At 39.9% G+C, this 25,550-nt stretch overlaps 2 protein-coding genes across 8 annotated transcripts in view; one reads left to right on the forward strand and one right to left on the reverse strand.

Annotated features, from left to right (window-relative positions):
* The window catches only part of KIAA1328 (KIAA1328 ortholog), a 424,271-nt gene extending 410,925 nt beyond the window's left edge, over nt 1–13,346 (reverse strand). For all 3 annotated transcript variants that reach the window (XM_068993877.1, XM_068993876.1, XM_068993874.1), the window contains exons 1-3: nt 13,289–13,346; nt 5,941–5,976; nt 5,076–5,218 (exon numbers count right to left, since the gene is read on the reverse strand). In XM_068993877.1, coding sequence (XP_068849978.1) covers nt 5,076–5,218; nt 5,941–5,976; nt 13,289–13,346 — 237 coding nt within the window. The remainder of the gene's footprint in view (nt 1–5,075; nt 5,219–5,940; nt 5,977–13,288) is intronic.
* A 371-nt stretch (nt 13,347–13,717) lies between these two features.
* The window catches only part of TPGS2 (tubulin polyglutamylase complex subunit 2), a 64,159-nt gene continuing 52,326 nt past the window's right edge, over nt 13,718–25,550 (forward strand). For all 5 annotated transcript variants that reach the window (XM_068993606.1, XM_068993607.1, XM_068993608.1 and 2 more), the window contains exon 1: nt 13,718–13,833. In XM_068993606.1, the coding sequence (XP_068849707.1) occupies nt 13,752–13,833 (82 nt within the window). In that variant the 5' untranslated portion in view covers nt 13,718–13,751. The remainder of the gene's footprint in view (nt 13,834–25,550) is intronic.

Genomic DNA, 25,550 nt, shown 5'->3' on the forward strand with positions numbered 1-25,550 from the left:
GGCATGTGCTGTGCATCACGGGGAATACAGCCGATTTTTTGTAATAATTGTAAATGGAAAGTAACCTTTAAAGTTGTATTAAAAATTAAAATAAAAGACTCCTAATCACTCAATTTATGGGATTAACATATACAGAGTATTATATATAAAACAGAAAACCAGTAAGGACCTACTGTATAGCACAGGGAACTAGACTCAATATTTTATAATAAGCTATAAGGGAAAAGAATCTTAAAAGAAAAAAATATATATATATACACACACATACATAATTATAAACATATATATATATATATATAACTGAATCACTGTCATGTATACCTGAAACTAACATATTATTGTAAATCAACTGCATTTTTCAACTTTTTTTAAAAAAGATTCAACACAATTGCTACCAAAATCCCAAGTTGACTTTCTGCAGAAACTGGCAAGCTGCTTCCATAATTCCTATGGAAACTCAAAGGACCCACTATAGGGAAAACAACCTTGAAAAAGAAGAACTTGGACTGTTTACACTTTCTGATTCCAAGACTTACTGCCAAGCTACAATATATTAAAACAGAGTGGTATTGGTATTAAAATAGAAATACAGATCAATGGAATAGAATTGAGATTACAAAATAAACACTTACATTTACGGCTAAAAGATTTTTCAGCAAGGGTGGCAAGACAAAGAAAGAATAGTCTTTGCACAAATGATACTGGGACAACAGGAAATCCACATGCACAGGAATAAAGCTGGGTCACTACCCACACCAGCTACAGAAATCAAATCAAAATGGATCAAAACTTAAATGTCATACCTAAAAGTACAAAGCTCTTAGATATTGGTATAAATCTTTGAGACCCTGGTTTAGGTAATGATTTCTTAGACATGACAGCAAAGCACAGGCAATAAAAGAAAAACATTGGTAAGTTGAACTTCATCAAAATTTAAAACATTCAAGCTTCAAAGAACACCAATAAAAAAGTGTAAAAACAACCCACAGAATGGGAGAAAATATTTGCAAATTATGTATCTGATAAGAGACTCAGAGGTGGAATTCATAAAGAACTCTTACAACTCATCAATAAGAAGACAAATAACTCAAATTGAAAAAGATCTGAAGAGACATTTCTGTAAAGAACATATACAAATGGCCAAGAAGCACAAAAACAGATGATCATTACTGGCACGCGTGCATGTATGTGTGTGCGTGCGTGCGTGCGTGTGTGTGTGTGTGTGTGTACTCACTCAGCTCTGTTTGACTCTTTGCAACCCCATGGACTGTAGCCCACCAGGCCCCGCTGTCCATGGAATTCTCCAGGCAAGAATACTGGAGTGGGTTGCCATTCCCTTCTCCAAGGGATCTTCCCCACCCAGGGATTGAACCTGGGTCTCCTGCACTGCAGGGGGATTCTTTACTATCTGAGCTACCAGAGAGGCCCACTACTGGCCATTAGGAAAATACAAATCAAACCATGAGATACCACTTCAAAGTCACTACAATTATAAATTTAAAAGATGGATATAAAGTGTTGGTGAGAATGTGGAGAATCTAGAATCCTCATACATTGCTCAGTTCAGTTCAGTTCAGTCGCTCAGTTGTGTCTGACTCCTTGGGACCCCATGAATCACAGCATACCAGGCCTCCCTGTCCATCAACAACTCCTGGAGCTCACCCGAACTCATGTCCATCGAGTTAGTGATGCCATCCAGCCATCTCAGCCTCTGTCGTCCCCTTCTCCTCCTGCCCCCAATCCCTCCCAGCATCACAGTATTTTCCAATGAGTCAACTCTTCGCATGAGGTGGCCAAAGTACTGGAGTTTCAGTTTCAGCATCAGTCCTTCCAATGAACACCCAGGATTGATCTCCTTTAGGATGGACTGGTTGCATCTCCTTGCAGTCCAAGGGACTCTCAAGAGTCTTCTCCAACACCACAGTTCAAAAGCATCAATTCTTCGGTGCTCAGCTTTCTTCACAGTCCAACTCTCACATCCATACATGACCACTGGAAAAACCATAGCCTTGACTAGACGGACCTTTGTTGGCAAAGTAATGTCTCTGCTTTTCAATATGCTATCTAGGTTGGTCCTTCCAAGCAGTAAGTGTTTTTTAATTTCATGGCTGCAATCACCATCTGATTCTGGAGCCTGCCAAAAATAAAGTCTGACACTGTTTCCACTGTTTCCCCATCTATTTCTCATGAAGTGATGGGACCAGATGCCATCATCTTCGTTTTCTGAATGTTGAGCTTTAGGCCAACTTTTTCACTCTCCTCTTTCACTTTCATCAAGAGGCTTTTTAGTTCCTCTTCACTTTCTGCCATAAGGGTGGTGTCATCTGCATATCTGAGGTTATTGATATTTCTCCCGGCAGTATTGATTCCAGCTTGTGTTTCTTCCAGTCCAGCGTTTCTCATGATGTACTTTGCATATAAGTTAAATAAGCAGGGTGACAATATATAGCCTTGACGGACTCCTTTTCCTATTTGGAACCAGTCTTTTGTTCCATGTCCAGTTCTAACTGTTGTTTCCTGACCTGCATATAGGTTTCTCAAGAGGCAAGTCAGGTGGTCTGGTACTCCCATCTCTTTCAGAATTTTCCACAGTTTATTGTGATCCACACAGTCAAAGGCTTTGGCATAGTCAATAAAGCCAAAACACTGCTGCTGCTGCTAAGTCACATCAGTCGTGTCCGACTGTGTGCAACGCCACAGACAGCAGCCAAACAGGCTCCTCTGTCCCTGGGATTCTCCAGGCAAGAACACTGGAATGGGTTGCCATTTCCTTCTCCAATGCATGAAAGTGAAAAGTGAAAGTGAACTCACTCAGTCATGTCCGACTCCTAGTGAAACATTGTTAGTAGAATGTAAAATAGTATAGCTACTTTGGCAGTACATCAGAAGCTTAAACATAGAATTACTATATGCCCCAGCAATTCTGCTTCCAGATATATACCCAAGAAAATTGAAAACAGAAATCCACACAAAAATCTGTACATGAATGCTGATGGAGCATATTCATATTAGGCAAAAAGTGTAACAATCCAAACGTCCTTCAACTGGTGGTTAAACAAAACATGCACTGAGCCATAAAAAGGAATGAAGCAATGATTCATGATACAACACAGATGAACCTTGACGTGAAAGAAGCCAGCCACAAAAGACCACACAGTACATTATTTCATTTATATGAAATATTCACAACAGACAAATATTTAGGGATCAAAAGCAGGTTACCAGTTGTCAGGAGCTGAGATTAATGGGGATTAGCTTTGTGAAGTGGATATACTGGGGATATAAGCAACATAAGCAGACCTTTTGAGCTCAGTCATGTCCGACTCTTTGTGACCCCATGGACTGCAGTCTGCCAGGCTCCTCTGTTTATGAGATTTTCCAGGCAAGAATAATGGAATGGGTTGCCAATTCCTCCTCCAGGGGATCTTCCCAACCCAGGGACTGCACCCACATCTCCTGCATCTCATGCATTGGTAGGCGGATTCTTTATCCACTGAGCCACCTGGGAAGCCCATGCACGATTTGAGCTAATCACAGTTAAATTTTGTAGACAACTAAACGTGACACAGTTGACCCTTAACAACGTGAGTCTGAACTGCACAGGTCTACTTATAAGCAGATTTTTTCAATAAATACATTGGAAAACTTGTAGGAGATTTAAGACAATTTGAAAAAGCTTGCAAACGAACCACACAGCCTAAAGAAATATATAAAAACAAATTAAGAAAAAAGGTGTGTCATGAATGTGTAAAATACATGTATATATACATATAACACCCAAGATATATGTTAACTATGTTATCAGCAAAGCTTTCATTCAACAGTAAGTTACTAGTGAAGTTTTGGAGGAGTCAAAAATTATATGCAGATATTTGACTGCATGGGGTTCAACACCCCTCAACACCTGTGTTGTTCAAGGGTCAAGAGTAATAAGTAACAAAACTAGACACTGAACATTTCCTCAAGAACATAAACCAGGTACTGAAAAACATTTTTATAAAGAGTTCAATAGTAAATAATTTTGGCTGTGTAAGCACACATCTTTACAGCACCTCTGACACTGTAATACTAAAGCGGCAGTAAGATAACATTCAGTTCAGTTCAGTTCAGTCGCTCAGTCGTGTCCGACTCTTTGCGACCCCGTGAATCACAGCACGCCAGGCCTCCCTGTCCATCACCAACTCCTGGAGTAGATAAGATTAAAAGAATGTTAAGAGAATGGTGTGGTCCAGTAACACTCGACTCACAAAACAGGGAAAAGCATATGCCTACAAGTCACAGACTGTGAAACCCTGACTTAACCTCTGGTTGAGGTGACAAAATATAAAGTAAAATAACAGGGAAGGAAATGGCAATCTACTCGTGTATTCTCGGCTGGAGAATCCCCTGGACAGAGGAGCCTGGCAGGCTACAGTCCATAGGGTCGCAAAGAGTTGGACATGACTGAAGCGACGTAGCACACATACAAAGTAAACCAACCAGACAGGGCACATACCAAAGGAATGTAGAGACACTATTAGAGAGGCAAAGACAGAAAGGAAGAAATAAATGACTGAGCGATAAAATTAAAGTCTTCATGATAGTATTTGACAAGTGAAGGAAATAATAATAGTAATATAGGCTAATTTTAACAAAGCATTTTCTTATATGCAAAGGATTATTTATCAACTAACATATTTACATGATCAAAAATCATAAAGAATACCTAATAAGAGAAAAGAAACTGCTGTCAATTTGATTTACTAACACCACACAGATCAGGATGTAAGATTTTTGAAACTTATGAAGACAATAAACATTTCTCAACTAAGGCTTAAAGTAAGCCTGGACATTCTGGAACAAAAGCTTTGAGTAATATATATACTTTATATTCATACTAAATATTAATAAAGCATCCTTGAATCCTCTGTATCTTTTCAAAATACTTGTAGATCATCTAACGTTCTTTCAAGGGCTCTTCTACACCGACCTATCCGTTATTGGCCAGCACAGAAAAATGACTTATTGGTCAGCATTTAAAAAGACTGGAGAATAAGGAAAAAGAAAAAAAAAAAAAAGAAGAAGAAATTACTGACCTGTTCATCAACTGAATCTCCTGCACCTTTTAAAGACTCCATGGAGACGGGAGTAGCAGTCACCCTGGAGGTCTTGAGTTTAACATCAGCTTTTGGATTCACCATCTTGTGTCTTGACCTGATATTTCCTTCTGTAGAAATTCCTAAGGATTTCCATCAAAACAAGATTTCAAAATTAAATCTTTTCATTCTTTTAAACCCTCCCCCTAGCAAACTTTTCCTTGATACCCTCTATTGTATGGCACCTGATGGGCAAATCTCTTTATAAACTTCATTTTAAAGCTCTGTTAATAAATAATAAGTCATGAAAAGACTGTATTTTGAATGCATTAGAGATTCAACTGAAATATTTTTTAAAGGGGATATGAACATTTGTAAATCACATTAAAACCAATAAACTACAACATGCCATATATACCTTAACTTCCTGGAAACTAAAAATCTGAATTTTCACATAATTAGGGTGCCTCCAATGGTTCAGTTTTACAACTCATCTCATAACAACTAGTAAACTTTAAAGTCTGTTACATAAACCCTACATCATGAAGTTTATACATTTTCTTTGAAATATAAAATTCAGACTATTATTTGAATATGAAAAGTAAGAAAAGAATCTGCTGCTCTTTAATCCATGAATGAAGTATTCTATAAATTCATCAAAAGCTGACTTACCAGCCAGACCCTAAAATAAGGCAGTATTTCAAACCTTAATGGGGTCACACCAAATATTAAAAAAAGAAAAAAAATTATGTTCTGATGAACTGTTCTGCATCTACTTATAGCTACAAAGTTGTCCTAATGTTTTATTTTCTTCTAACTCTTAAGAAGCAAAGGAAGTTTACCAAATTAATATAGAAAATCATACCTGGAACATACACTACTGATTGTTCTTCATCAGAAACTGTGCAGGAAGACATAAAGGAAAATACTAGAAAAGATTATCCAACATCCAATGCTATTGTTCTATACTTCTACTATAATTCGCAATTTCTTTTGAGCTAGAAGTTTGTAACTATCTTTTAAAAACAAAACTAGGAAGTAATATAAGGAAAATAAATGTAGCAAAATTAATAATGTTTTAAAGTTCATCTTTATATATTCATAACTATCTGCTTTGTAAAAACGCTGGAATGTCATGTTCCATTAAAGTTTTATCCATCCTTACTCCCAAATGACATACTCAACACTATAAATTCCGCTGTAGTTTCATTTTCTTTCCTTTTGTAAACAAGGAGTTAAATGCTCCACTGTGCTCTTTGGTGAACTGACAAGTTATCTGAGGCATGAATACGTAATTTCAAAATGAGTCTTAGCTTTGAAGAACAAATACTGTTTAAGGGCACCTCAATTATGCAAACACAAAAATATTTTGTATTCTTCCATAGTACATTCATGAAATGTCTCAAGAAGCCCTACTATTTAACAAGTGGAAGAAATTTAAGACAAAAAGAACTATTTCGAATTTCAAAAGGAGAAATTTTGAAAGGGTGAAAGTGAAAGTCGCTCAGTTGTGTCCAACTCTTTGCGACCCTATGGACTATACAATCCATGGAATTCTCCAGGCCAGAATACTGGAGTGGGTAGCCATTCCCCTCTCCAGGGGATCTCCCAATCCAGGGGTCAAACCCAGGTCTCCTGCAATGCAGGTGGATTCTTTACCACCTCAGTCGAACATCAGCTGAATATCAGACAACTGATATAGAAAGGGAACCAATATAATAAAGTTTACTTTTCAGAAATAAAATTTTATTCAGAACTAGATTTAAATCCAGGTATGTCTACCATTTGATAACTTTCTATTACACATCCAGGAAGCAGGTGTCTAAACAATTATTTTCCAAATGACCTAGAAAAGTCCAAAGGTTTCTGTTACTTTATGAAATACTCTGTTTTCCAAAATTTGTAGACAAATCAATTATTAACTATTTCCTCCTGGGAGCAGATGGGAATAAAACAGTGGATAAAACATGTTAGAGAGCCAATATATTTCAGTTTAGAACGAATTCTAGAAATGGAATCTTTTCAAGGAATGTTGACTGGAAATGCCTAGAATCCTGAAGGAAATTTAGGAACACAATGGTGGTGCTTACTGTCTGACCTGCTAGGTGGTTCAGCTCTCCTCAGCAGCATACGCACTAGCACAGCTTCAAGACTTTTGCTGGTAACTAGGTCAGGAAGCAACAGTTAGAACTGGACGTGGAAAAACAGACTGGTTCCAAATAGGAAAAGGAGTACGTCAAGGCTGTATATTGTCTCCCTGCTTATTTAACTTCTATGCAGAGTACATCATGAGAAATGCTGGGCTGGAAGAAACACAAGCTGGAAACAAGATTGCCAGGAGAAATATCAATAACCTCAGATGTACAGATGACACCACCCTTATGGAAGAAAGTAAAGAGGAACTAAAAAGCCTCTTGATGAAAGTGAAAGAGGAGAGTGAAAAACTTGGCTTAAAGCTCAACATTCAGAAAACAAAGATCATGGTATCTGGTCCCATCACTTCATGAGAAATAGATGGGGAAACAGTGGAAACACTGTCAGACTTTATTCATCTGGGCTCCAAAGTCACTGCAGATGGTGACTGCAGCCATGAAATTAAAAGACACTTACTCCTTGGAAGGAAAGTTATGACCAACCTAGATAGCATATGCAAAAGCAGAGATATTACTTTGCCAACATAGGTTTGTCTAGTCAAGGCTATGGTTTTTCCAGTAGTCATGTATGGATGTGAGAGTTGGACTGTGAAGAAAGCTGAGCGCCGAAGAATTGATGCTTTTGAACTGTGGTGTTGGAGAAGACTCTTGAGAGTTCCTTGGACTGCAAGGAGATCCAACCAGTCAATCCTAAAGGAAATCAGACCTGAATATTCATTGGAAGGACTGATACTAAAGCTGAAGCTCCAGTACTTTGGCCACCTGAAGCGAAGAGCCGACTCATTAGAAAAGACCGTTATGTTGGGAAAGATTGAAAGCAGGAGGAGAAGGGGACAACAGAGGGTGCAATGGTTGGATGGCATCACCGACTCGATGGACATGAGTCTGAGTGAACTCCAGGAGTTGGTGATGGACAGGGAGGCCTGGCGTGCTGCAATTCATGGGGTCGCAAAGAGTCGGACACAACTGAGCGACTGAACTGAACTGAACTGAGTGCCTCTAAAAAGTTTAAACTTCCTCAGACATCAGGGACGAGCATAGCAAATTTCAGGAGGTACATACGACAAGTAAACAAAAACTTAGACCCCACTAGTCCAAGGAAATTGACTGTAACTAATACTGGAGCAGAGCACTTCTAAATTGACACCCAATCCAAAACAAAAGCTTTACAAGCTGAAATTGTGCAGACTCTTTAGCAGCAGATTCATTTTTCACACCCTCTGGGACTCTTCAGTTACTGTTTAATTATTCGCTGTTGGAAATACACACATGGAGAAAAGTACGCAGGGGAAAAAAATCAAGATGACTCAGGACATGCTCCATATGACAGGGTCCTCAGTTAAAATATAAAATAAGGATGAATTTGCAGAATATTCTCCATCTCCAAGGATGACCTATGGAAAGACTGACATAACTGAGTCCTGGAAAACATACTACACTTCTCTAGACCATCCACAAAGGAGTCTGCTCATAGCTGAAAGGGACCAGCCACTGAGGAACCTACTTAGCCATATCTTGACTCAGAAACTCATCAAATATTTTATACTTTCTCTTTTCTCCTCAAACCTGATACCATTTCCCTCATCTTTACTCTAAGCTATTAACTTTGCTTCCTATTTCTTTAAGAAAAACAAACTACAGAAGCCTTTGACAAACACGCATTGGCAAATGACATGATATTACATATAGAAAACACTACAGATTCTACTGAAAAACTCAGAATAATCAAATTCAGATTGCTGATAAACAGAAGTTGCAGAATACAAAATCAATAAACAAAAATCTGTTGCATTTTTATACAAGAATAACCATCAGGAAGACAAATTAGGGGAAAAAAATCCTATTTACAACTGCATCAAAAAAATAGTAAAAAAGTCTAAAAAATTTAACCAAAGAGGTGAGAGACCTGTACGCTTAAAAGTATAAGACACTGATGAAAGAAACTGAAGAAAAATGAAAGAAATTCACGCTCATGAATTAAAAGAATATTGTTAAAATGTCCATAAAGCAATTTACAGATTCAAAGCAAAATTCCAAAGTCATTTTTCACAGAAATACTGTAAAACAAACAATCCTAAAATTTGTATGGAACTACAAAAGACTTTAATCAGTCAAAGCAATCTTGAGAAAGAAGAACAAAGCTGGAGGCATCACAATTCCTGGTTTCAAAATACTACAAAGCAACAGTTATCAAAACACAAAAGACCCCCAGGACATTAACAGCTACCCTCTTCCTGCTTTATTTTTCTCCATAGCACCCATAATCATAAAATATTATTTTACTTATTCATGAACTAATTTCATTTCCCTAACATGTAAGCAATCAAGGCAGTGAAAATCTGCATTGTTTTGTTCAATGTTGTATCTCTAAGATCAAAGAATGCCTGGATCATAGTCAACCATCTAGGGACGAATGAAATTGGTATTTATTTAATCCCATGAGGCACTGTCCAACAACTCTCAGTGTTGTCTTTCTCTTTGTCCTATTCAAAATATGCACACAAACCCCACCAGCTACATCTACACCAAATTTGTTTTTCAAATATAAGACCACTAAATAAACTGATCTTAACAAAAGTTTTTATAAATAAGACAAAATATATTTGAAATTGCCTCCATCCAACCTATACTTTCTAATTTTTTGCAATCTAAATTCATCTCATTATTTTTGAGAACCCAAATATTTACCTTCTTCAAATACCGATTCCCAACAAATGTATATTTCATGGGAAAGTTAAAGAGACATAATTTGGACCTCTTATTATGTTCTCTGTGTCACCTTAGTTCCACTTGGTTCATCTGGAAGTGCCTCAATAGGATAAGTACAGCAAGTTATAAAGTCTTTAATGCCCAAGTTTCCAAAATTAAAGTGGCAAGCAGAAACCCAAGCCAGAAATGGTAGGGAGAAATAAATATACCTATCCTAGAGCAACAAGATGTGAAGAAAATAAACTTGGTACTTCCCATTCTGCAATAACCTTGTGAGTGTGAATCACTTATCAGCAACATGTGTATCATCATTACTAACCATAATGATTTTCCTGACATATATGGTTTTTCCAATAGTCATGTATGGATGTAAGAGTTGGACTATAAAGATGGCTGAGTGCTGAAGAATTGATGCTTTTGAACAGTGGTGTTGGAGAAGACTCTTGAGAGTCCTTTGGACACCAAGAAGATCCAACCAGTCCATCCTAAAGGAAATCAGTCCTGAATATTCTTTGGAAGGACTGATGCTGAAGTTGAAACTCCAGTACTATGGCCACCTAATGAGAAGAACTGACTCATCTGAAAAGACCCTGATGCTGGGAAAGATTGAAGGTGGAAAGAGGAGGGGATGACAGAGGATGAGATGGTTGGATGGCATCAACAACTCAATGGACATGAGTTTGAGTAAACTCTGGGAGTTGGTGATGGACAGGGAGGCCTGGCATGCTGCAGTCCATGGGGTTGCAAAGAGTCAGACACAACTGAGTGACTTAACTGAACTGATATTATTTTACATCAACATAAAGTCTCTATTTAATTGAAAACTCAATGGCAGACATTATAGCTACTGCAATGCTTTGACCAGGTCCTTTATAGTTCATATTTGTTAATATCAAGTTCATAATACTGTTAAAGATAATACACTTGAGTGCACTTCAGCAATCAAATTTAGATACTGCAGAAATATTAATTTCTTTTGATATTACCAAGAGCTATAATGAAGAAGGAAAGCAGTTTAGGGCCAAAGGGGTGTATTTCACTTGTAGATTTAAGCCATAAAATGACAACATGGCATATCACTGTTTACACATTGGGTATAAAGAAATACCTTGTGCAAAACAGTACTGCTGAATCATACTGTGCAGGAGATACACAACTCATTAAAACAACAATATGAAAAGGTGACCTTCAGTCACAGATGACCTACCCTCACATGATAGAAACATCTAGGAATGGGAAATCTCTCAATCATATTTCTCCAATTGTTTAGGTAAGGCACTGAAAATCTCTGAATAGTGCGAAAAGAATACCAGATTACAGATATATACTTTTTGGCCTCTTTCTATTGAAAGTTCTAACTATAAGTACTTCAGGGGTGGTCTGGGAAGTCATCAGTGTAATGAGAAAAGAGATCAAGATCAAAAGACATTCCAATAAAAAAATTTTTTACAAGAAGATCAAAAGACACATAACTAAATCAAATGATTCATAATTATGTTTTTTTAGCAAAGATTCAGTAACAAATTCACATCTAACACGCTTTTAAGTCCTACAGATTTAACATGAAAATATTTGAGGCTGGATATTAATTGGTCATTACGTGGAACAGGGAGGGGAAACAGGTGATACTGGTAACCTTGAAACTCCTTTCAAACATCTGAATTTCTACAGAATGTAATCACCATTTTCCCCAAATAACTTCAGCTCCTCACTTTCACTGCAAAGATGAGTATTTTACATTCATTTTTAGAGTAAGGGAGAATATAAGAAAAAAGGAAGGCTATATAACATCTATATGAAATATGCCATATGACTACATAAATAATTGAGTACAAGGCTGCTAAGACCAACAGCATAGATTCTGTTTACACACCCATTAACTTAATCATACCTAGTGCAAGACTGTATCCCCTATCCACACCCCACATACATTCTATTATATATCAGAACAATATCCTTATACATTTCATATCAGCACAATAGCATTGGTTATACAGAAATTTAAGGAATAATAATGAAAGCCACATAGATGTTATGAAAATGATTACACTGAAGAAGCACATTATAAGTTAATAAGCTTCATTTATCTATCACAAAATTCTAACATTGCAGAGGCAGTTTCACTAGAAAGACTCATCCCAGTTTCCTGACTTCCCAATTCAGTCCAGCCGCTCCCGATGCACATATTCTCCTGACAGGTAAAGAAAAAATTTAATTTGCATAGTATATCAGTGTGCTTTTTATCCAGTGGAGGATCATGATTTCACTTGATGCTCTCCAACCTCTCACACACAAATGGTAATAATGCTTAGAAAGTCCATAACACCAAACATTCAGCAGCAAGAAATGCAAAAATATCCCACTCTCCAAGGCGTGACACTTTAATCCTAGTAATCCAACAGGGGGAATTGATAATATAACTTCTTGAGTTTTACTGACTAGCTAAGTAGAACCTGCAAAGAACGATTCAGGAGAAGTTAACAGCAACGCCTCTAACAATGCTATGGCCAATCCTAGCAAACAGGCAAAAAGGCTTGCCTCTGTGGGCATCCAACACACTGAACGCCTCCTTCCAGGTAACTCTCCTGGAACATGAAGCAAGTTACCAGGACCAAAGATCAACCTGGAACAGTGTACCTAACGCAGGCAAAAGAACCAGTTTTTTCACACATCTCATTACTCCAAGGGTAAAAGTGCCACCGCTTCTGTACCATAAAACTATCCAAGAACTGGTTCAACCCTGCTAGCGGTGACCCGCAACCTACATACAAATCAACACTACTCCCACCCAGGCCCTAAAATCTGCATCCCATCTGATTCCATCATCAGCATCACCAGATCACATCCCTGTGAAACCAAGTCCCACGATTCTCTGAAGATCTAAGTATGAAAATACATCGTCACTGCCAGGCCTTCGAAGTCCGACGAGGTACTGACTTGCTCCTAACAGCGCAGGCCAGGGATACTCCTAAACCAAGACGAAAAGCTCCTGGACCACCCAACGCCGTGCCCTCCTCCAGAAGCTCACTCCTCACAGACCCGGCCGGCCGGAGGTCGCCTCAGGCAGCGGGCCCCTTCCAGCCCCCGACTCTAGGCCGACTTTCCGGAGCTCACCGCCAAGGAGGGCAAGGAAACAGCTTGGGTCGAGTCCCCACATCTAGAACTCCAGCCTGGAGAAACAGTGCAGGCTGTCTGCTACCTAATACCCAAGCAAGGGGACTGCCAAGCGGCCCGACTGCACGGCCCCGCCCCCGGGGTCCGCAGCGACCTTCTCCCTTCCGCTCCGAGTCCCTCGCGACCGCTCGCCCCGGGAAAGGCGCCGGCGCCCCCTGTCAGGCGGGCAAAGGATACAGTCCCGGCTCCAGAACGCCGCCGCGCCCGGGCGGGAGGGGCCCGCCACGTCCGCCATCTTGAAACAACCGCCACTCGGGGCGTCGCGCCGGGGCCGCCCCGCCCCGGCCCACAGGCCCGGTCCGGATTGGCCACACGACACAGAGGCCCGCCCCCGCTTGCGCGGCCGGCCCCGGCGGGGCGGGACGGTCCGGCCGGAGCGGTCGCTGGGTCCCGGCGGCGTGGTGTGGAGCACCTGCCGGGGCAGCGGGAACAAGCGCCTCGGGGGACTACTACCGCCCGAGCAGCCCGGGCCCCTCATCTCCGCGCCGCAGCCCTTTCAGGCGCCGAGAACTACAAGTCCCGGCATGCCGCGAACTTGACGGCCGCGCCTCCCGGGCGGTGTCCGGCCCTCCAGCCCGCCCCGCTCCCCCGCCCGGTCCCCACCCCTTCCCCGGCCGCACGCGGAGCCGGGACACGAGACATGGAGGAGACGTCGCCCCCGCTGCTGGGCAGCAGCAAGCCGCACCTGGAGAAGCTGACCTTGGGGGTCACTCGCATCCTAGGTGAGTGGGGCGGGGAGCCGTGAGGGCGACTACGGGACGAAGGGTGTGCCGCGGAAGCACGGAGGCGCGGCAGGAACTGGACTCTCTAGACCAGTGGACATCGCGGCTGTAAGTCCTGTTCAGAAGGTGCGTTAACGGGGCCAAGGGACCGTTTGCCGGGAGTGTGGATGCAGAGACGCGAAGCCCGAAGGTCACCCCATCCGAAATCCCACCACAGGGCCCAGGAAGGACGCGGGAATAGATGTGCTAAGGGGAAACAGCAGGCCCCTGACAGTGAGAGGCTGGCTGTCCTGAGAGGCCTTCTTGGCTTCAGATGGCCAGAGAGAGGTGAGGGAATGTTGCAACCGACCTCCCAGGGCAGCCGGTTCCCATGCGCCTCCGTGTGAATGGCACCTGAATTGGTCCAGAGAAGTCAAAGTCTGCACCGTTGAATGGGTGGTTTTCCTTTATGGAACCTTCCCTTAGTCCCTGCTGCTGCTGCTCAGTCGCTTCAGTCGTGTCTAACTCTGTGCGACCCCATAGACGGCAGCACACCAGGATCCCAGGGAGGGACTACTACGTTAAATGCTGGAGCTCCTCTACAATGAAATGAAACACACACACAATTCAGTCATTCGTTATTGCTCGGAGGTAGCACACAGAAGGAGGTGGTTGATCTTTTCTGGAGAGCTAAGACGTATGTCCCACAGGAGATGATGCTGATTTTAAAAGACCAGTGGAAGTTAGCCAGAATACCGAGGAGAAAGGCAGTCTAAGCAGGCCAAATAGTACATTTCAACACCTTCCTTTTGCATTCATAATAAAATCCAGATTTTGTGCCATGACCCACCAGTCTCCTATAATTTACCCTCAACTGTCTTTCTGACTTTACTTCCACTCTGTTTTGCCATAGTAGCTTCCTTGTACCATGAACCCACTAAGCTTGTTCCCACGTCAAGGCTTTTGCAATTTGCTAGACCTTCCATCTGAAATTCTCTTCCTCTGAATATCTTTCTCTGACTTCATTCAAATCTCTAATATCACAACCTCGGAGGAGCCTTCCCTGAATACAGTTCCAGTAACACCGTTCCCTATCACTGTCTTCCTTTATCCTACTCTTTTTTTAATCCTCATGGCTTTGCCACTATTTGAAATTATGTATTTTTTGTTTGTTTTAATTTGTCTCTTTTCTGTAGCTGAAGTCCATGAGGTTAGGAACTTTGTGTTATTCTTCCCTATATTCTTCGGTTGGATGGCGTCACAGACTCAATGGACATGAGCTTGGGTAAACTCCGGGAGTTGGTGATGGACAGGGAAGCCCAGCGTGCTGCAGTTCATGGGGTCGCAAAGAGTGGGACATGACTGAGCAACTGAACTGATATTCCTCGGTGCCTAAAACAGTAAATGAGGTGTGAAATATCCTGATGTGTTTGGGAGAAGCAGTAGGTTTTATAAATGAAATTGTGAGTGTAGGGCAAAGAGAGAGTTAATCACCGAGACCACTCATATTTTATCTCCTTATTCTTACCCAGACTTCTACCCTATTGCTTCTTGTACTTCTGGACTTAGGCAGGTCTTGCTATTCCACAGACGTACTTCATTGTTGTTGTTCTGTCACTAAGTCATATCTGACTCTTTGCGACCCCACAGACTGCAGCGTTCCAGGCCCCCTGTCCTTCACTATCTCCCAGAGTTTGCTCAGACTCCTGTCTGTTGAGATGATAATGTTATCCAGCCATCTCATCCTCTCTCGCCCTTCTCCTCCTGCCCTCAATCTTTCCCAACATTCAGTCTCTTTGCATCAGATGGCCAAAGTATTGGAGCTTCAACTTCATTAGTATATTTATAAATCTAGAAAGTTTTCTCTAAACAATTATTTTCTTTTAGTAAATGTTGAATCTACTCAAGTCAAGCTAACTAAATTTCCCTTAAGCTGTCAGTTTGATTTAAAGGCCTATATAATTAAATGTCTATAAACATTTTAAATTTCATTTATGCATTTAATATATTGTATTATGTATTTCAGATGTCTGGCCAACTGCTAACAAACAGTTACAAGTTAAAACCTACCTAAGGAATTAAACATCTGGTAATTAAATTTATAGGAAATCTAGCCTCCTGTAAGCAGTCTATTTATAAATGTAGTCAAAACCTGATAATTTCAAGTTTAGTAATCACAAGTCAAAAATCATTTGCAGACATACCTCAGAGATGTTGGGAATTAGGATCCAGACCACTGCAGTAAAAGTGAATATCCTAATAAAGTGAGTCTCACAAATTTTTGGTTTCCACTGTGTATAAAAGTTATGTTTACACTCTATTAAGTGTGCAATAGCATTATGTCTAAAAAATGTACATACCTTAACCTTAAAATACTTTATTGCTGAAAAATACTAACCATTATTTAACAATGCAAGGTTGCCACAAATCTTCAATTCGTAAAAAATTTTAAAAAAGGCAATATCTGAGAAGCACAATAAAGCAAAGCATGGTAAAACAAGCTTGCCTGTATGTTTTCACGTTTCTTTGTTGTTTGAAAAGACAATATATTAAGAGGATTTTTTTATGGCAAAGCAGCTAAAGTTAGTGGTGGGTATATGGTAAGCAGCCTCCCCAAAATCTCCTTCCAAAAATATATGCAATAACTCTGCAACTACATTTTTATCCAAAACCAAACTCTCAGTGTTGCTTAAAGACAGAGAATAGCAAATGTGCAAAGTAACGGAGTAAAAAGAGAAAAAGCAACAAATCATAGGACCAGACCATAATTTTTCCTGCCCTACTCTCTCACCACCAGAAGAATCTGTGGCAAGCAAACAGACCCAGAAATGATTCCAGCCAAAGAGCCTGGCTGAAACAACCAACAGAAATGAGACACTAGTGTCACTAACCTAGAAATCTTTTTAAATGACACACTATTGCAAAATGAAGGAGAGAAAAGTAAAACCTATAGAGAACTAATGCTGGAATCAGGAAATAAAATGTCAAACAGACAACTGAGGAAGACTCTTCCCAAAAAAGAACTGAAGTAGAAGAAAACTTTAAACTCCAAACAAAATTAAAATACCTGAACAAGTATAGAAAATTCAGTGAAAGAAAGTGTGAGCCAAGGATTTAATATCTATCCTAACTGTCTATCAAATAAAAGAACTTAGAAAATTCTCCACCCATGAGCCCATCCTGAGGAATCTACTGGAGGACAGATTTTATCAAATCAAATATAGACTGAGAAACCTGCAAAAAGACTTCTGCTGAGCATTATTTTCATCAGAGTAGTACACACAAACATACATAAATACATGCACATAAGACTAAACCAAAGGTGGGAGGAGAGTTGAAGAATGATGTAACCGTTGTTTTCTGTTATGACAAAGGATGTTTAAAAGGATGTAACTATAGTGTAACTAGTGGGCAGATTTCTAAAATGACCTCCAGTTCTCAGTTCAGTTCAGTCACTCAGTTGTGTCCAACTCCTTGTGACCCCATGGACTGCAGCACGCCAGGCCTCCCTGTACATCACCAATTCCCGAAGTTTACTCAGACTCATGTCCATTGAGTTGGTGATGCCATCCAGCCACCTCATCCTCTGTCATCCTCTTCTCCTTCCGCCTTCAGTCTTTCCCAGCATCAGGGTCTTTTCAAATGAGTCAGTTTTTTGCATCAGGGGGCTGAAGTATTGGGAGTTTCACCTTCAGCATCAGTCCTTCCAATGAATATTCAGGAATGATTTCATTTACGATTCACTGGTTGGGTCTCCTTGCTGTCCAAGGGACTCAAGAGTCTTCTCCAACACCACCGTTCAAAAGCATCAATTCTTCAGCGCTCAGCTGTCTTTATAGTCCAACTCTCACATGCATATATGCCTACTGGAAAACCCATAGCTTTGACTAGAAGGACCTTTGTTGGCAAAGTAATGTCTCTGCTTTTTCATATGCTGTCAAGGTTGGTCATAACTTTTCATCCAAGGAGCAAGCGTCTTTATTTCATGGCTGCAGTCACCATCTGCAGTGATTTTGGAGGCCAAAAAAATAGTCTCTCACTATTTCCATTGTTTCCACACCTATTTGCCGTGAAATGATAAAACCAGATGTTATAATCTTAGTTTTCTGAATGTTGAGTTTTAAGCCAACTTTTCACTCTCCTCTTTAATCAAGAGGCTCTTCAGTTCATCTTTGCTTTCTGCCATAACGGTGGTGTCATCTGCATATCTCAGGTTATTGATATTTCTCCCAGCAATCTTGATTCCAGCTTGTGCTTCTTCCAGCCTAGCATTTCTCATGATGTACTCTGCATGTAATTTAAATAAACAGGGTGACAATATACAGCCTTGACCTACTCCTTTCCCTGTTTGGAACCACTCTGTTGTTCCATGTCCTGTTCTAAATGTTGCTTCCTGACCTGCATACAGATTTCTCAGGAGGCAGGTCAGGTGGTTTGGTATTCCCATCTCTTGAAGAATTTTTCCACATTTTGTTGTGATCACACAGTCAAAGGGTTTGGCATAGTCAATAAAGCAGATGTTTTTCTGGAACTCTCTTGCTTTTTCGATGATCCAATGGATGTTGGCAATTTGATCTCTGGTTCTTCTGCCTTTTCTAAAACCAGCTTGAACATCAGGAAGTTCATGGGTCACGTACTGTTGCCTGGCTTGAAGAAATTTGAGCATTACTTTGCTAGCATATGAGATGAGTGCAGTTGTGTGGTAGTTTGAGCATTCTTTGGCATTGCCTTTCTTTGGAATTGGAATGAAAACTGACCTTTTCCAGTCCTGTGGCCACTGCTGACTTTCCCAAATTTGCTGGCATATTGAGTGCAGCACTTTCACAGCATCATCTTTCAAGGTTTGAAACAGCTCAACTGGGATTCCATTACCTCCACTAGCTTTGTTCGTAGTGATGCTTCCTAAGGCCCACTTGACTTCACATTCTAAGATGTCTGACTCTATGTGAGTGATCACACCATCATGATTATCTGGGTCATGAAGATCTTTTTTATAGTTCTTCTGTGTATTCTTGCCACCTCTTCTTAATATCTTCTGCTTCTGTTAGGTCCATCCTATTTCCATCCTTTAATGAGCCCATCTTTGCATGAAATGTTCCCTTGGTATCTCTAATTTTCTTGAAGAGATCTCTGATCTTTCCCATTCTATTGTTTTCCTCTATTTCTTTGCATTGATCACTGAGGAAGGCTTTCTTATCTCTTCTTGCTCTTTGGAACTCTGCATTCAAATGGGTTTTTTTTTTTTTTTTTTCCTCCTTTGCCTTTTGCTTCTCTTTTTTTCACAGCTCTTTGTAAGGACTCCTCAGACAACCATTTTGCCTTTTTGCATGTCTTTTTCTTGGGATTGTCTTGATCCCTGCCTCCTATACAGTGTCACAAACCTCCATCCATAGTTCTTCAGGTACTCTGTCTATCATATCTAATCCCCTGGATCTATTTCTCACTTCCACTATATAATCATAAGGGATTTGATTTAGGTCATACCTGAATGATCTAGTGGTTTCCCCTACTTACTTCAATTTAAGTCTGAATTTTGCAATAAGGAATTCATGGTCTGAGCCACAGTCAGCTCCCAGTCTTGTTTTTGCTGACTATATAGAGCTTCTCCATTTTTGGCTGCAAAGAATATAATCAGTCTGATTTCAGTATTGACCATCTGCTGATGTCCATGGTGATGTCCAGTGCTACCTGTATATAATCCATTACTCTTGATAATGGGCAGGACCTGTGAAAATGAGGGATGTCATGCCATGGCTTGGGTTACATTATATGACAAAGGCAAAGGGTTTTTGTGTATGTAATTAAAGTACCTTAATTAGTTAACTTTGACTTAAAAGGGTCATTATCCTAGGTAGGCCTGACATAATCAGCGGGACATTCTGAGAGAGAAGTAGAAGTCAGATGGATTTCCTCCTGACTTTGAAAAGCTAAGCTGCCATGTTGTGAGAGATCCTATGAGAGGACCAATGGCAAGGAACTGCGACTAGTCTGTAGGAGCTGAGAGCAGCCCCCTAGCTGATGGCCATCAAGAGGATAGTGTCCTTCATCTTACCAGTGCTAAAAATTTATGGTAGTTTGTTATGCAGCATAGTAAACTAATGTATATGTTTTGTTACCTGGAAATGGGTTCTGCTGCAACATATACCTATGTGGAAGCATCTTTGAAACTAGGAAATGGGTGGAAGCTGGAAGAATTTTCAGGAACTTAATAGAGAAAGTCTAATAAATCACCATTAACGGACTAATACTAGAAATCGACTATAGCAATGCTGAAAATATTGCTGGTGAGGACTCAGAAAGAAATAGCATAATGGCAGAAATAAATCCTACCTTATCAGTAGTTGCATTTAATGTAAATGGACTAAACACTTCAATGAGAAGGCAGATTGCCATCCGATTTTAGAAAAGCAAAAACATGATTCAAATATACCTAGTCTACAAGAGACACATTTTGTATTTACAGACACAAACAGGTTAAAACTGAAAATATGGGGGGAAAATATACCATGCAAATAGAACCCCACGTGGAGCTTGAGTGGTTATACTAATATCAGGTAAAATAAACTTTAAAACAAAATTCATTATTTGAAACAAAGGAGGACAGTTCATAATGATAATAGGTATCAATGCCCAGGAAAACAAAATAATTATATATGTACCTATGAAGGTCCAAAATATATGAAGCAAAAACTGACAGTGTTGAAAGGAGAGAGAGACAATTCAACAATAATAGTCTCAGACAATACCCTACTTACAACAATCAATAAAACAGCTGGGTAGAAAGTTAACAAAGAACTAGCAAACTTAAGCAACACTAAATTGACTCCACCTAACAGACATCTGTAGAACACTTTATCAGAAACAGTATAATAAAATTATTCTCAAGTAGACATGGAATAACCTCAAATATGTTAGACCTTTAAGCAAGCCAAAATAAATTTTGAAGAATTTATATCATACAAGGTGTGTTCTCTGATGACAGACCATACCTGAATTGTGGGATAGAATGAAAACATAAAAGCAAAAATCAAGCTTCCTCAACCTGATGAAGGGTATCTATGAAGAACCCACAGCCAACATTTACTTAATGGTGAGAAACCGGATACTTTCCCAGTAAAATCAGGAACAAGACAAATGTTCATGGGATCCCCAGCACCACACCAAGTTGAGGTTACAGGACTTGAGAGACAGTCATGTTGCAGTTTATTATAGTAGAAGCAAAGGGAAAAGTACATGTGGGGAGATTAAGTAAACCAGATATAAGTTTTCAAGAGTCTTCTCTTAGTGGAATCACATGCTGCTGCTGCTAAGTTGCTTCAGTTGTGTCTGACTCTGTGTGACCCCATAGATGGCAGCCCACCAGGCTCTGCCCTCCCTGGGATTCTCCAGGCAAGAACACTGGAGTGGGTTGCCATTTCCTTCTCCAATGCATGAAAGTAAAAAGTGAGAGTGAAGTCCCTCAGTCATGTCCGACTCTTCACAACCCCATGGACTGTAGCCTACCAGCGTCCTCCATCCATGGGATTTTCCAGGCAAGAGTACTGGAGTGGGGTGTCGTTGCCATCTCTAGGAATCACATGGGACACCCTTAATTATTCCAGCAATATGTGACAATACATCTGAAATGTTGTCTACTAGGGAAGCTCATGTGACCAGGAGTCCATACCTTTTATTGGAAATGCATTATGTAGACACCGTCTACCTAATATGTACCAAATTTGAGACTCCCAGAGAAAAGCAGGTGTTAGCATAAACCATATTGTCTGCAATAGCAAGGGGTACAGTGAGCCATTCTTACCAGGGAATGGTAGAAATCCTCTTGAAATCCGAGTTCCCAGATGCCAACCAAGGACCAACCTTACAAGCAGATGTCTCTAAATATTGCAGTCTCAGGTATGCTACATTCTCTCTTTTCTGCAAAATAAGAACTCCCCTCTTACCACTTCTGTTCAGCATTTTACTGAGATTCTAGTCAGGGCAGTTAAGCAAGAGAATGAAATAAAGACATACAAGTGGGAAGGAAAGAAGGAAGGAGCTATTTGCAGATAACATGCTCCATGTATTAAAAAAAAAAGTCCTAAGAAATCCACACACAAAAAAAGAGAGAGGAAAAAAAACCCTATAGGTTAGCAATGAACAAGTCAAAAAATCTATAAAAACAATTCAATTTACAATTTGGTCAAAACAGTAAAATACTTAGTGTAAAGTTAACAGAAGTAAGGCATAAATGAATAAATTAACAGAAGTGCATGACTTGTACTACACAGTATGTAAAGAAATTAAAAAACATCTAAACAGACTGGAAGACATGTTTATGGTTTGGAAGTCTTAATATTATTACAATCCCATACTCTGAAAATTGACTAAATTTACAATCCCTATGAAAACATCAACTGCTTCTCTCTCAGATATTGACAAATAACCCAGTCCTAAAATTAATATGAAAATGGAGACCCAGAATAGCCAAAGTTGGAAAAGAGGTACAAAAGTTAGAGGACTTAAATTTTACTATTTGAAAGTTTATTACACTTGGGATAATGAAAATGTTCTGCAGATGAATAGTGGTGATAATTATACAGCAATGTCAAGTGTACTTAAATGTACACTTTAAAATAGTTAATATCTCAGATTTTTATGTATATATTACTACAATATATTTACTCCAAATCTACAGTAGTTTTCACTGGGGCAGTGCTATAAAGGTAGAAGTATAGATCAGTGGAATAGAATTCAGACTCCAGAACTAAACCATCACATTTATGGCCCAGTGATTTTCAGCAGGGATATCTAAATAATGAGGGGAAAAGTCTTCAAAATATTTCGTGGCAACTGGATAGCCACATCCAAAAGAGTGAAATTGGAGCCCATCCTCAATTCAGATACAAAAATTAACTCAAAATGGATCTTAGATATAAATGTATGTGCTAAAACATAGGCCTCGAATTGATTTTTTAATGACTTTGGATTAGGCAGTAGATTCTTAGATCTAATACCAAAAGTACAAGAAAGAAAAGAAAAAAATAGCTAAATCATACTTCATCAATATTAAAAGTGCTTGTGCTTTTAAAGATACCATCAAGAAAGTGAAGACTCCACAGAAAAGGAGAGACTCCAAATCACATATGTGATAAAGGATTTATGGGTGAAATCTATTAAGAACTCATATGACTTTACAAAAACATCAAATAATCCAATCCAAATACCACTTCACACTCTCTAGGATGCCTGCTTAAAAAATAAATAAATACATGTAAGTCTTGGCAAGGACTGGAGAAACTGGAATATTCATTCACTATAGGTGGGAATGTAAAATGGCACTGCTACTTTGGAAAGCAGTTTGGCACTTCCTCAAAAAGCTAAACATAGTTACCTATGACCCAGCAATTTCACCTCTGGATATATACCCAAGAGAAATGAAAACATTTACATGCAAAAACATGTACACAAATATTCTTAAAAGCATTATTTATAATAAAGTAGAAACAGTCCATATGTCCATCAGCTGATGAATAGATCTGAATAATGTGGTATGTCCATACAATAGGAAATGTTGGCAAATAAAAGAAATACAGTACTGATCCATGCTACAATATAGATTAACCTTGAAAACTAATTGAAAGGAGAGTTACAAAGGCCATGTGTTTTATGATTTCACTTATGATCTATAAGTATATACAGATGTAAAGTAAATTGCCAGAATGCTGGGAGTGGGGAATGGAGGATGGTACAAAGTTTCTTTTTCAGGAAAGGATGCACAACTCTGTGAATATACTAAAAATCACTGAAGTATACATTTCAGTGGGGTGAACACTTTAAGGTGTGGAATTATATCTCAATAAGGCTATTTTTTTAAAATAAAAAAGGAATCCCAAAAATAGCCCTCCAAGATTTCCTGAAGTATAGCACCTGTGATTTGTTGTGTGAATTGGCAAAAAGGGAGATTATCCTTAACTCCATGAGCACTTTACAACAAGCTGTTAACAGAAGAGGAAGTCAAAGAGATTTGAAGCATGAAAAAGATTTGTTATGCTGTTGCTAGCTTGAAGATGGATGAGAACACATGATAAAGTATATCATAAAGGCCTCTGAAAGCTGAAAGTGTCCCTGGCTGACAGCAGGCAAGGACTGAAGACTTAATTCCTACAACCACAAGGAGTTGAGTTCTGCCAGTAACAGGAATGGAAGATGACCTGGAGCACCCAATGAGAATAGATCAGCTGACACTTGAGCAGTCGGTTTGCCTGGATGTATAGAAATATAGATAAATTATTTCAGTCTCAGCAGCGAGACCAGTCATGCTGTGCCAGATTTACGAGCTACAGAACTGTGACCTGGGTGCTGTCTAAAGTTGCTAATTTGTGATAGTTTCTCATGAAGCAATAGAAAGCAGTCCATTCCCCCAAATATTTTAAAGAAAAGAGCAAACAATACACATTTCAAAAAGAAACATAACAAGTGTAATATAATACGTGTAATTAAAAATATAAGGCTGAGACCAAACATATCCCTCATAACAATAAACATGAATGAGCTTAAGTCACCTAGTAATAGAAAAAGATTTTAAATCTGGCTCACAAAACCCAACTATTTGCTATTTTCCAAAACATAACTAAAGCAAATAAATTAAAACATATTTAAAATGAAGAGATAAGATGTTTCTGGTGTCTCACAACTGTCAACAAGTCTCAGTGATTCATTAGAAGGACTCACAAGACTCAGACAGGACTCCCAGCTATAGTTTATTATATCAATCAGTTGGACCCTGGAAATCTGATCTTTGACATATCAGGTGATATCCAGAGGAAGCCGTGTATCAGCTTCTGAAGTTTTCCCACCAGTGAGTGGTCACATAGAGTACACTCCTTCTTCAAGTGGTGAAATGCTACAATATGTGGGCAGTGTTTCTGCCCAGGGAAGCTGGCCTATGACCCAAATTCTAGGGGTTTTATTGGGGGCCACTCATGTAGGCAAAACAATCAGCCTTTTGTTGCTACCAACCCTTTTGCGTTGGGCACCAAAAGGGGTCTTCCTGCCCAGTATCATTAGAACCAGTAGGATGAGACCGAGTTTGGTTCAGAAGCAAATGGAAGTTTTATTCGATCAAAGAATGGAAAGAAGCCAGCTCACACTCTAGAGTATAACTCTTTCCCACAGCCAGGGGTGGGGCTGCTTTGTAGGGTTATTGTTGGGGAGGGTGAGTGGAGTACTCACCAGGCAGCAGCACTTTGCTGTTCAGATCTCAGTGCTGGTTGCACCCTCTCTGTGGAGGTCTACAGTCCATGGGGCCCCTGAAGAGTCCAACGCGCCTTAGCAACTTGGAGACTCAGACACACTTAGTGACTAAACAACAAACTGCTTCAAAAGTGGCAATTGAGTTTTTTGGACTCTGTATCTTCTGTTTAGAATTTGCCCCACCTGCACATGCACGCGGGCTGCAGTCCATGGGGTCACTAAGAGTCGGACACGACTGAGTGACTTCACTTTCACTTTTCATGCATTGGAGAAGGAAATGGCAACCCACTCCAGTGTTCTTGCCTGGAGAATCTCAGGGATGGGGGAGCCTCGTGGGCTGCCGTCTATGGGTCGCACAGAGTCAGACACGACTGAAGCGACTTAGCAGCAGCAGCAGCAGCATATGCATGTGGTTATTTTTAGTCCCTTTCAGTTTCTGTGTATTTTGTTGCTCAGGCAGAGGTGTGTCCAGGTACAGGCATTGCAGCACTGCAGCAAAGGGTCCC

This window comes from Capricornis sumatraensis, chromosome 21, assembly GCF_032405125.1.
Source record: "Capricornis sumatraensis isolate serow.1 chromosome 21, serow.2, whole genome shotgun sequence".
Lineage (NCBI taxonomy): Eukaryota > Metazoa > Chordata > Mammalia > Artiodactyla > Bovidae > Capricornis > Capricornis sumatraensis.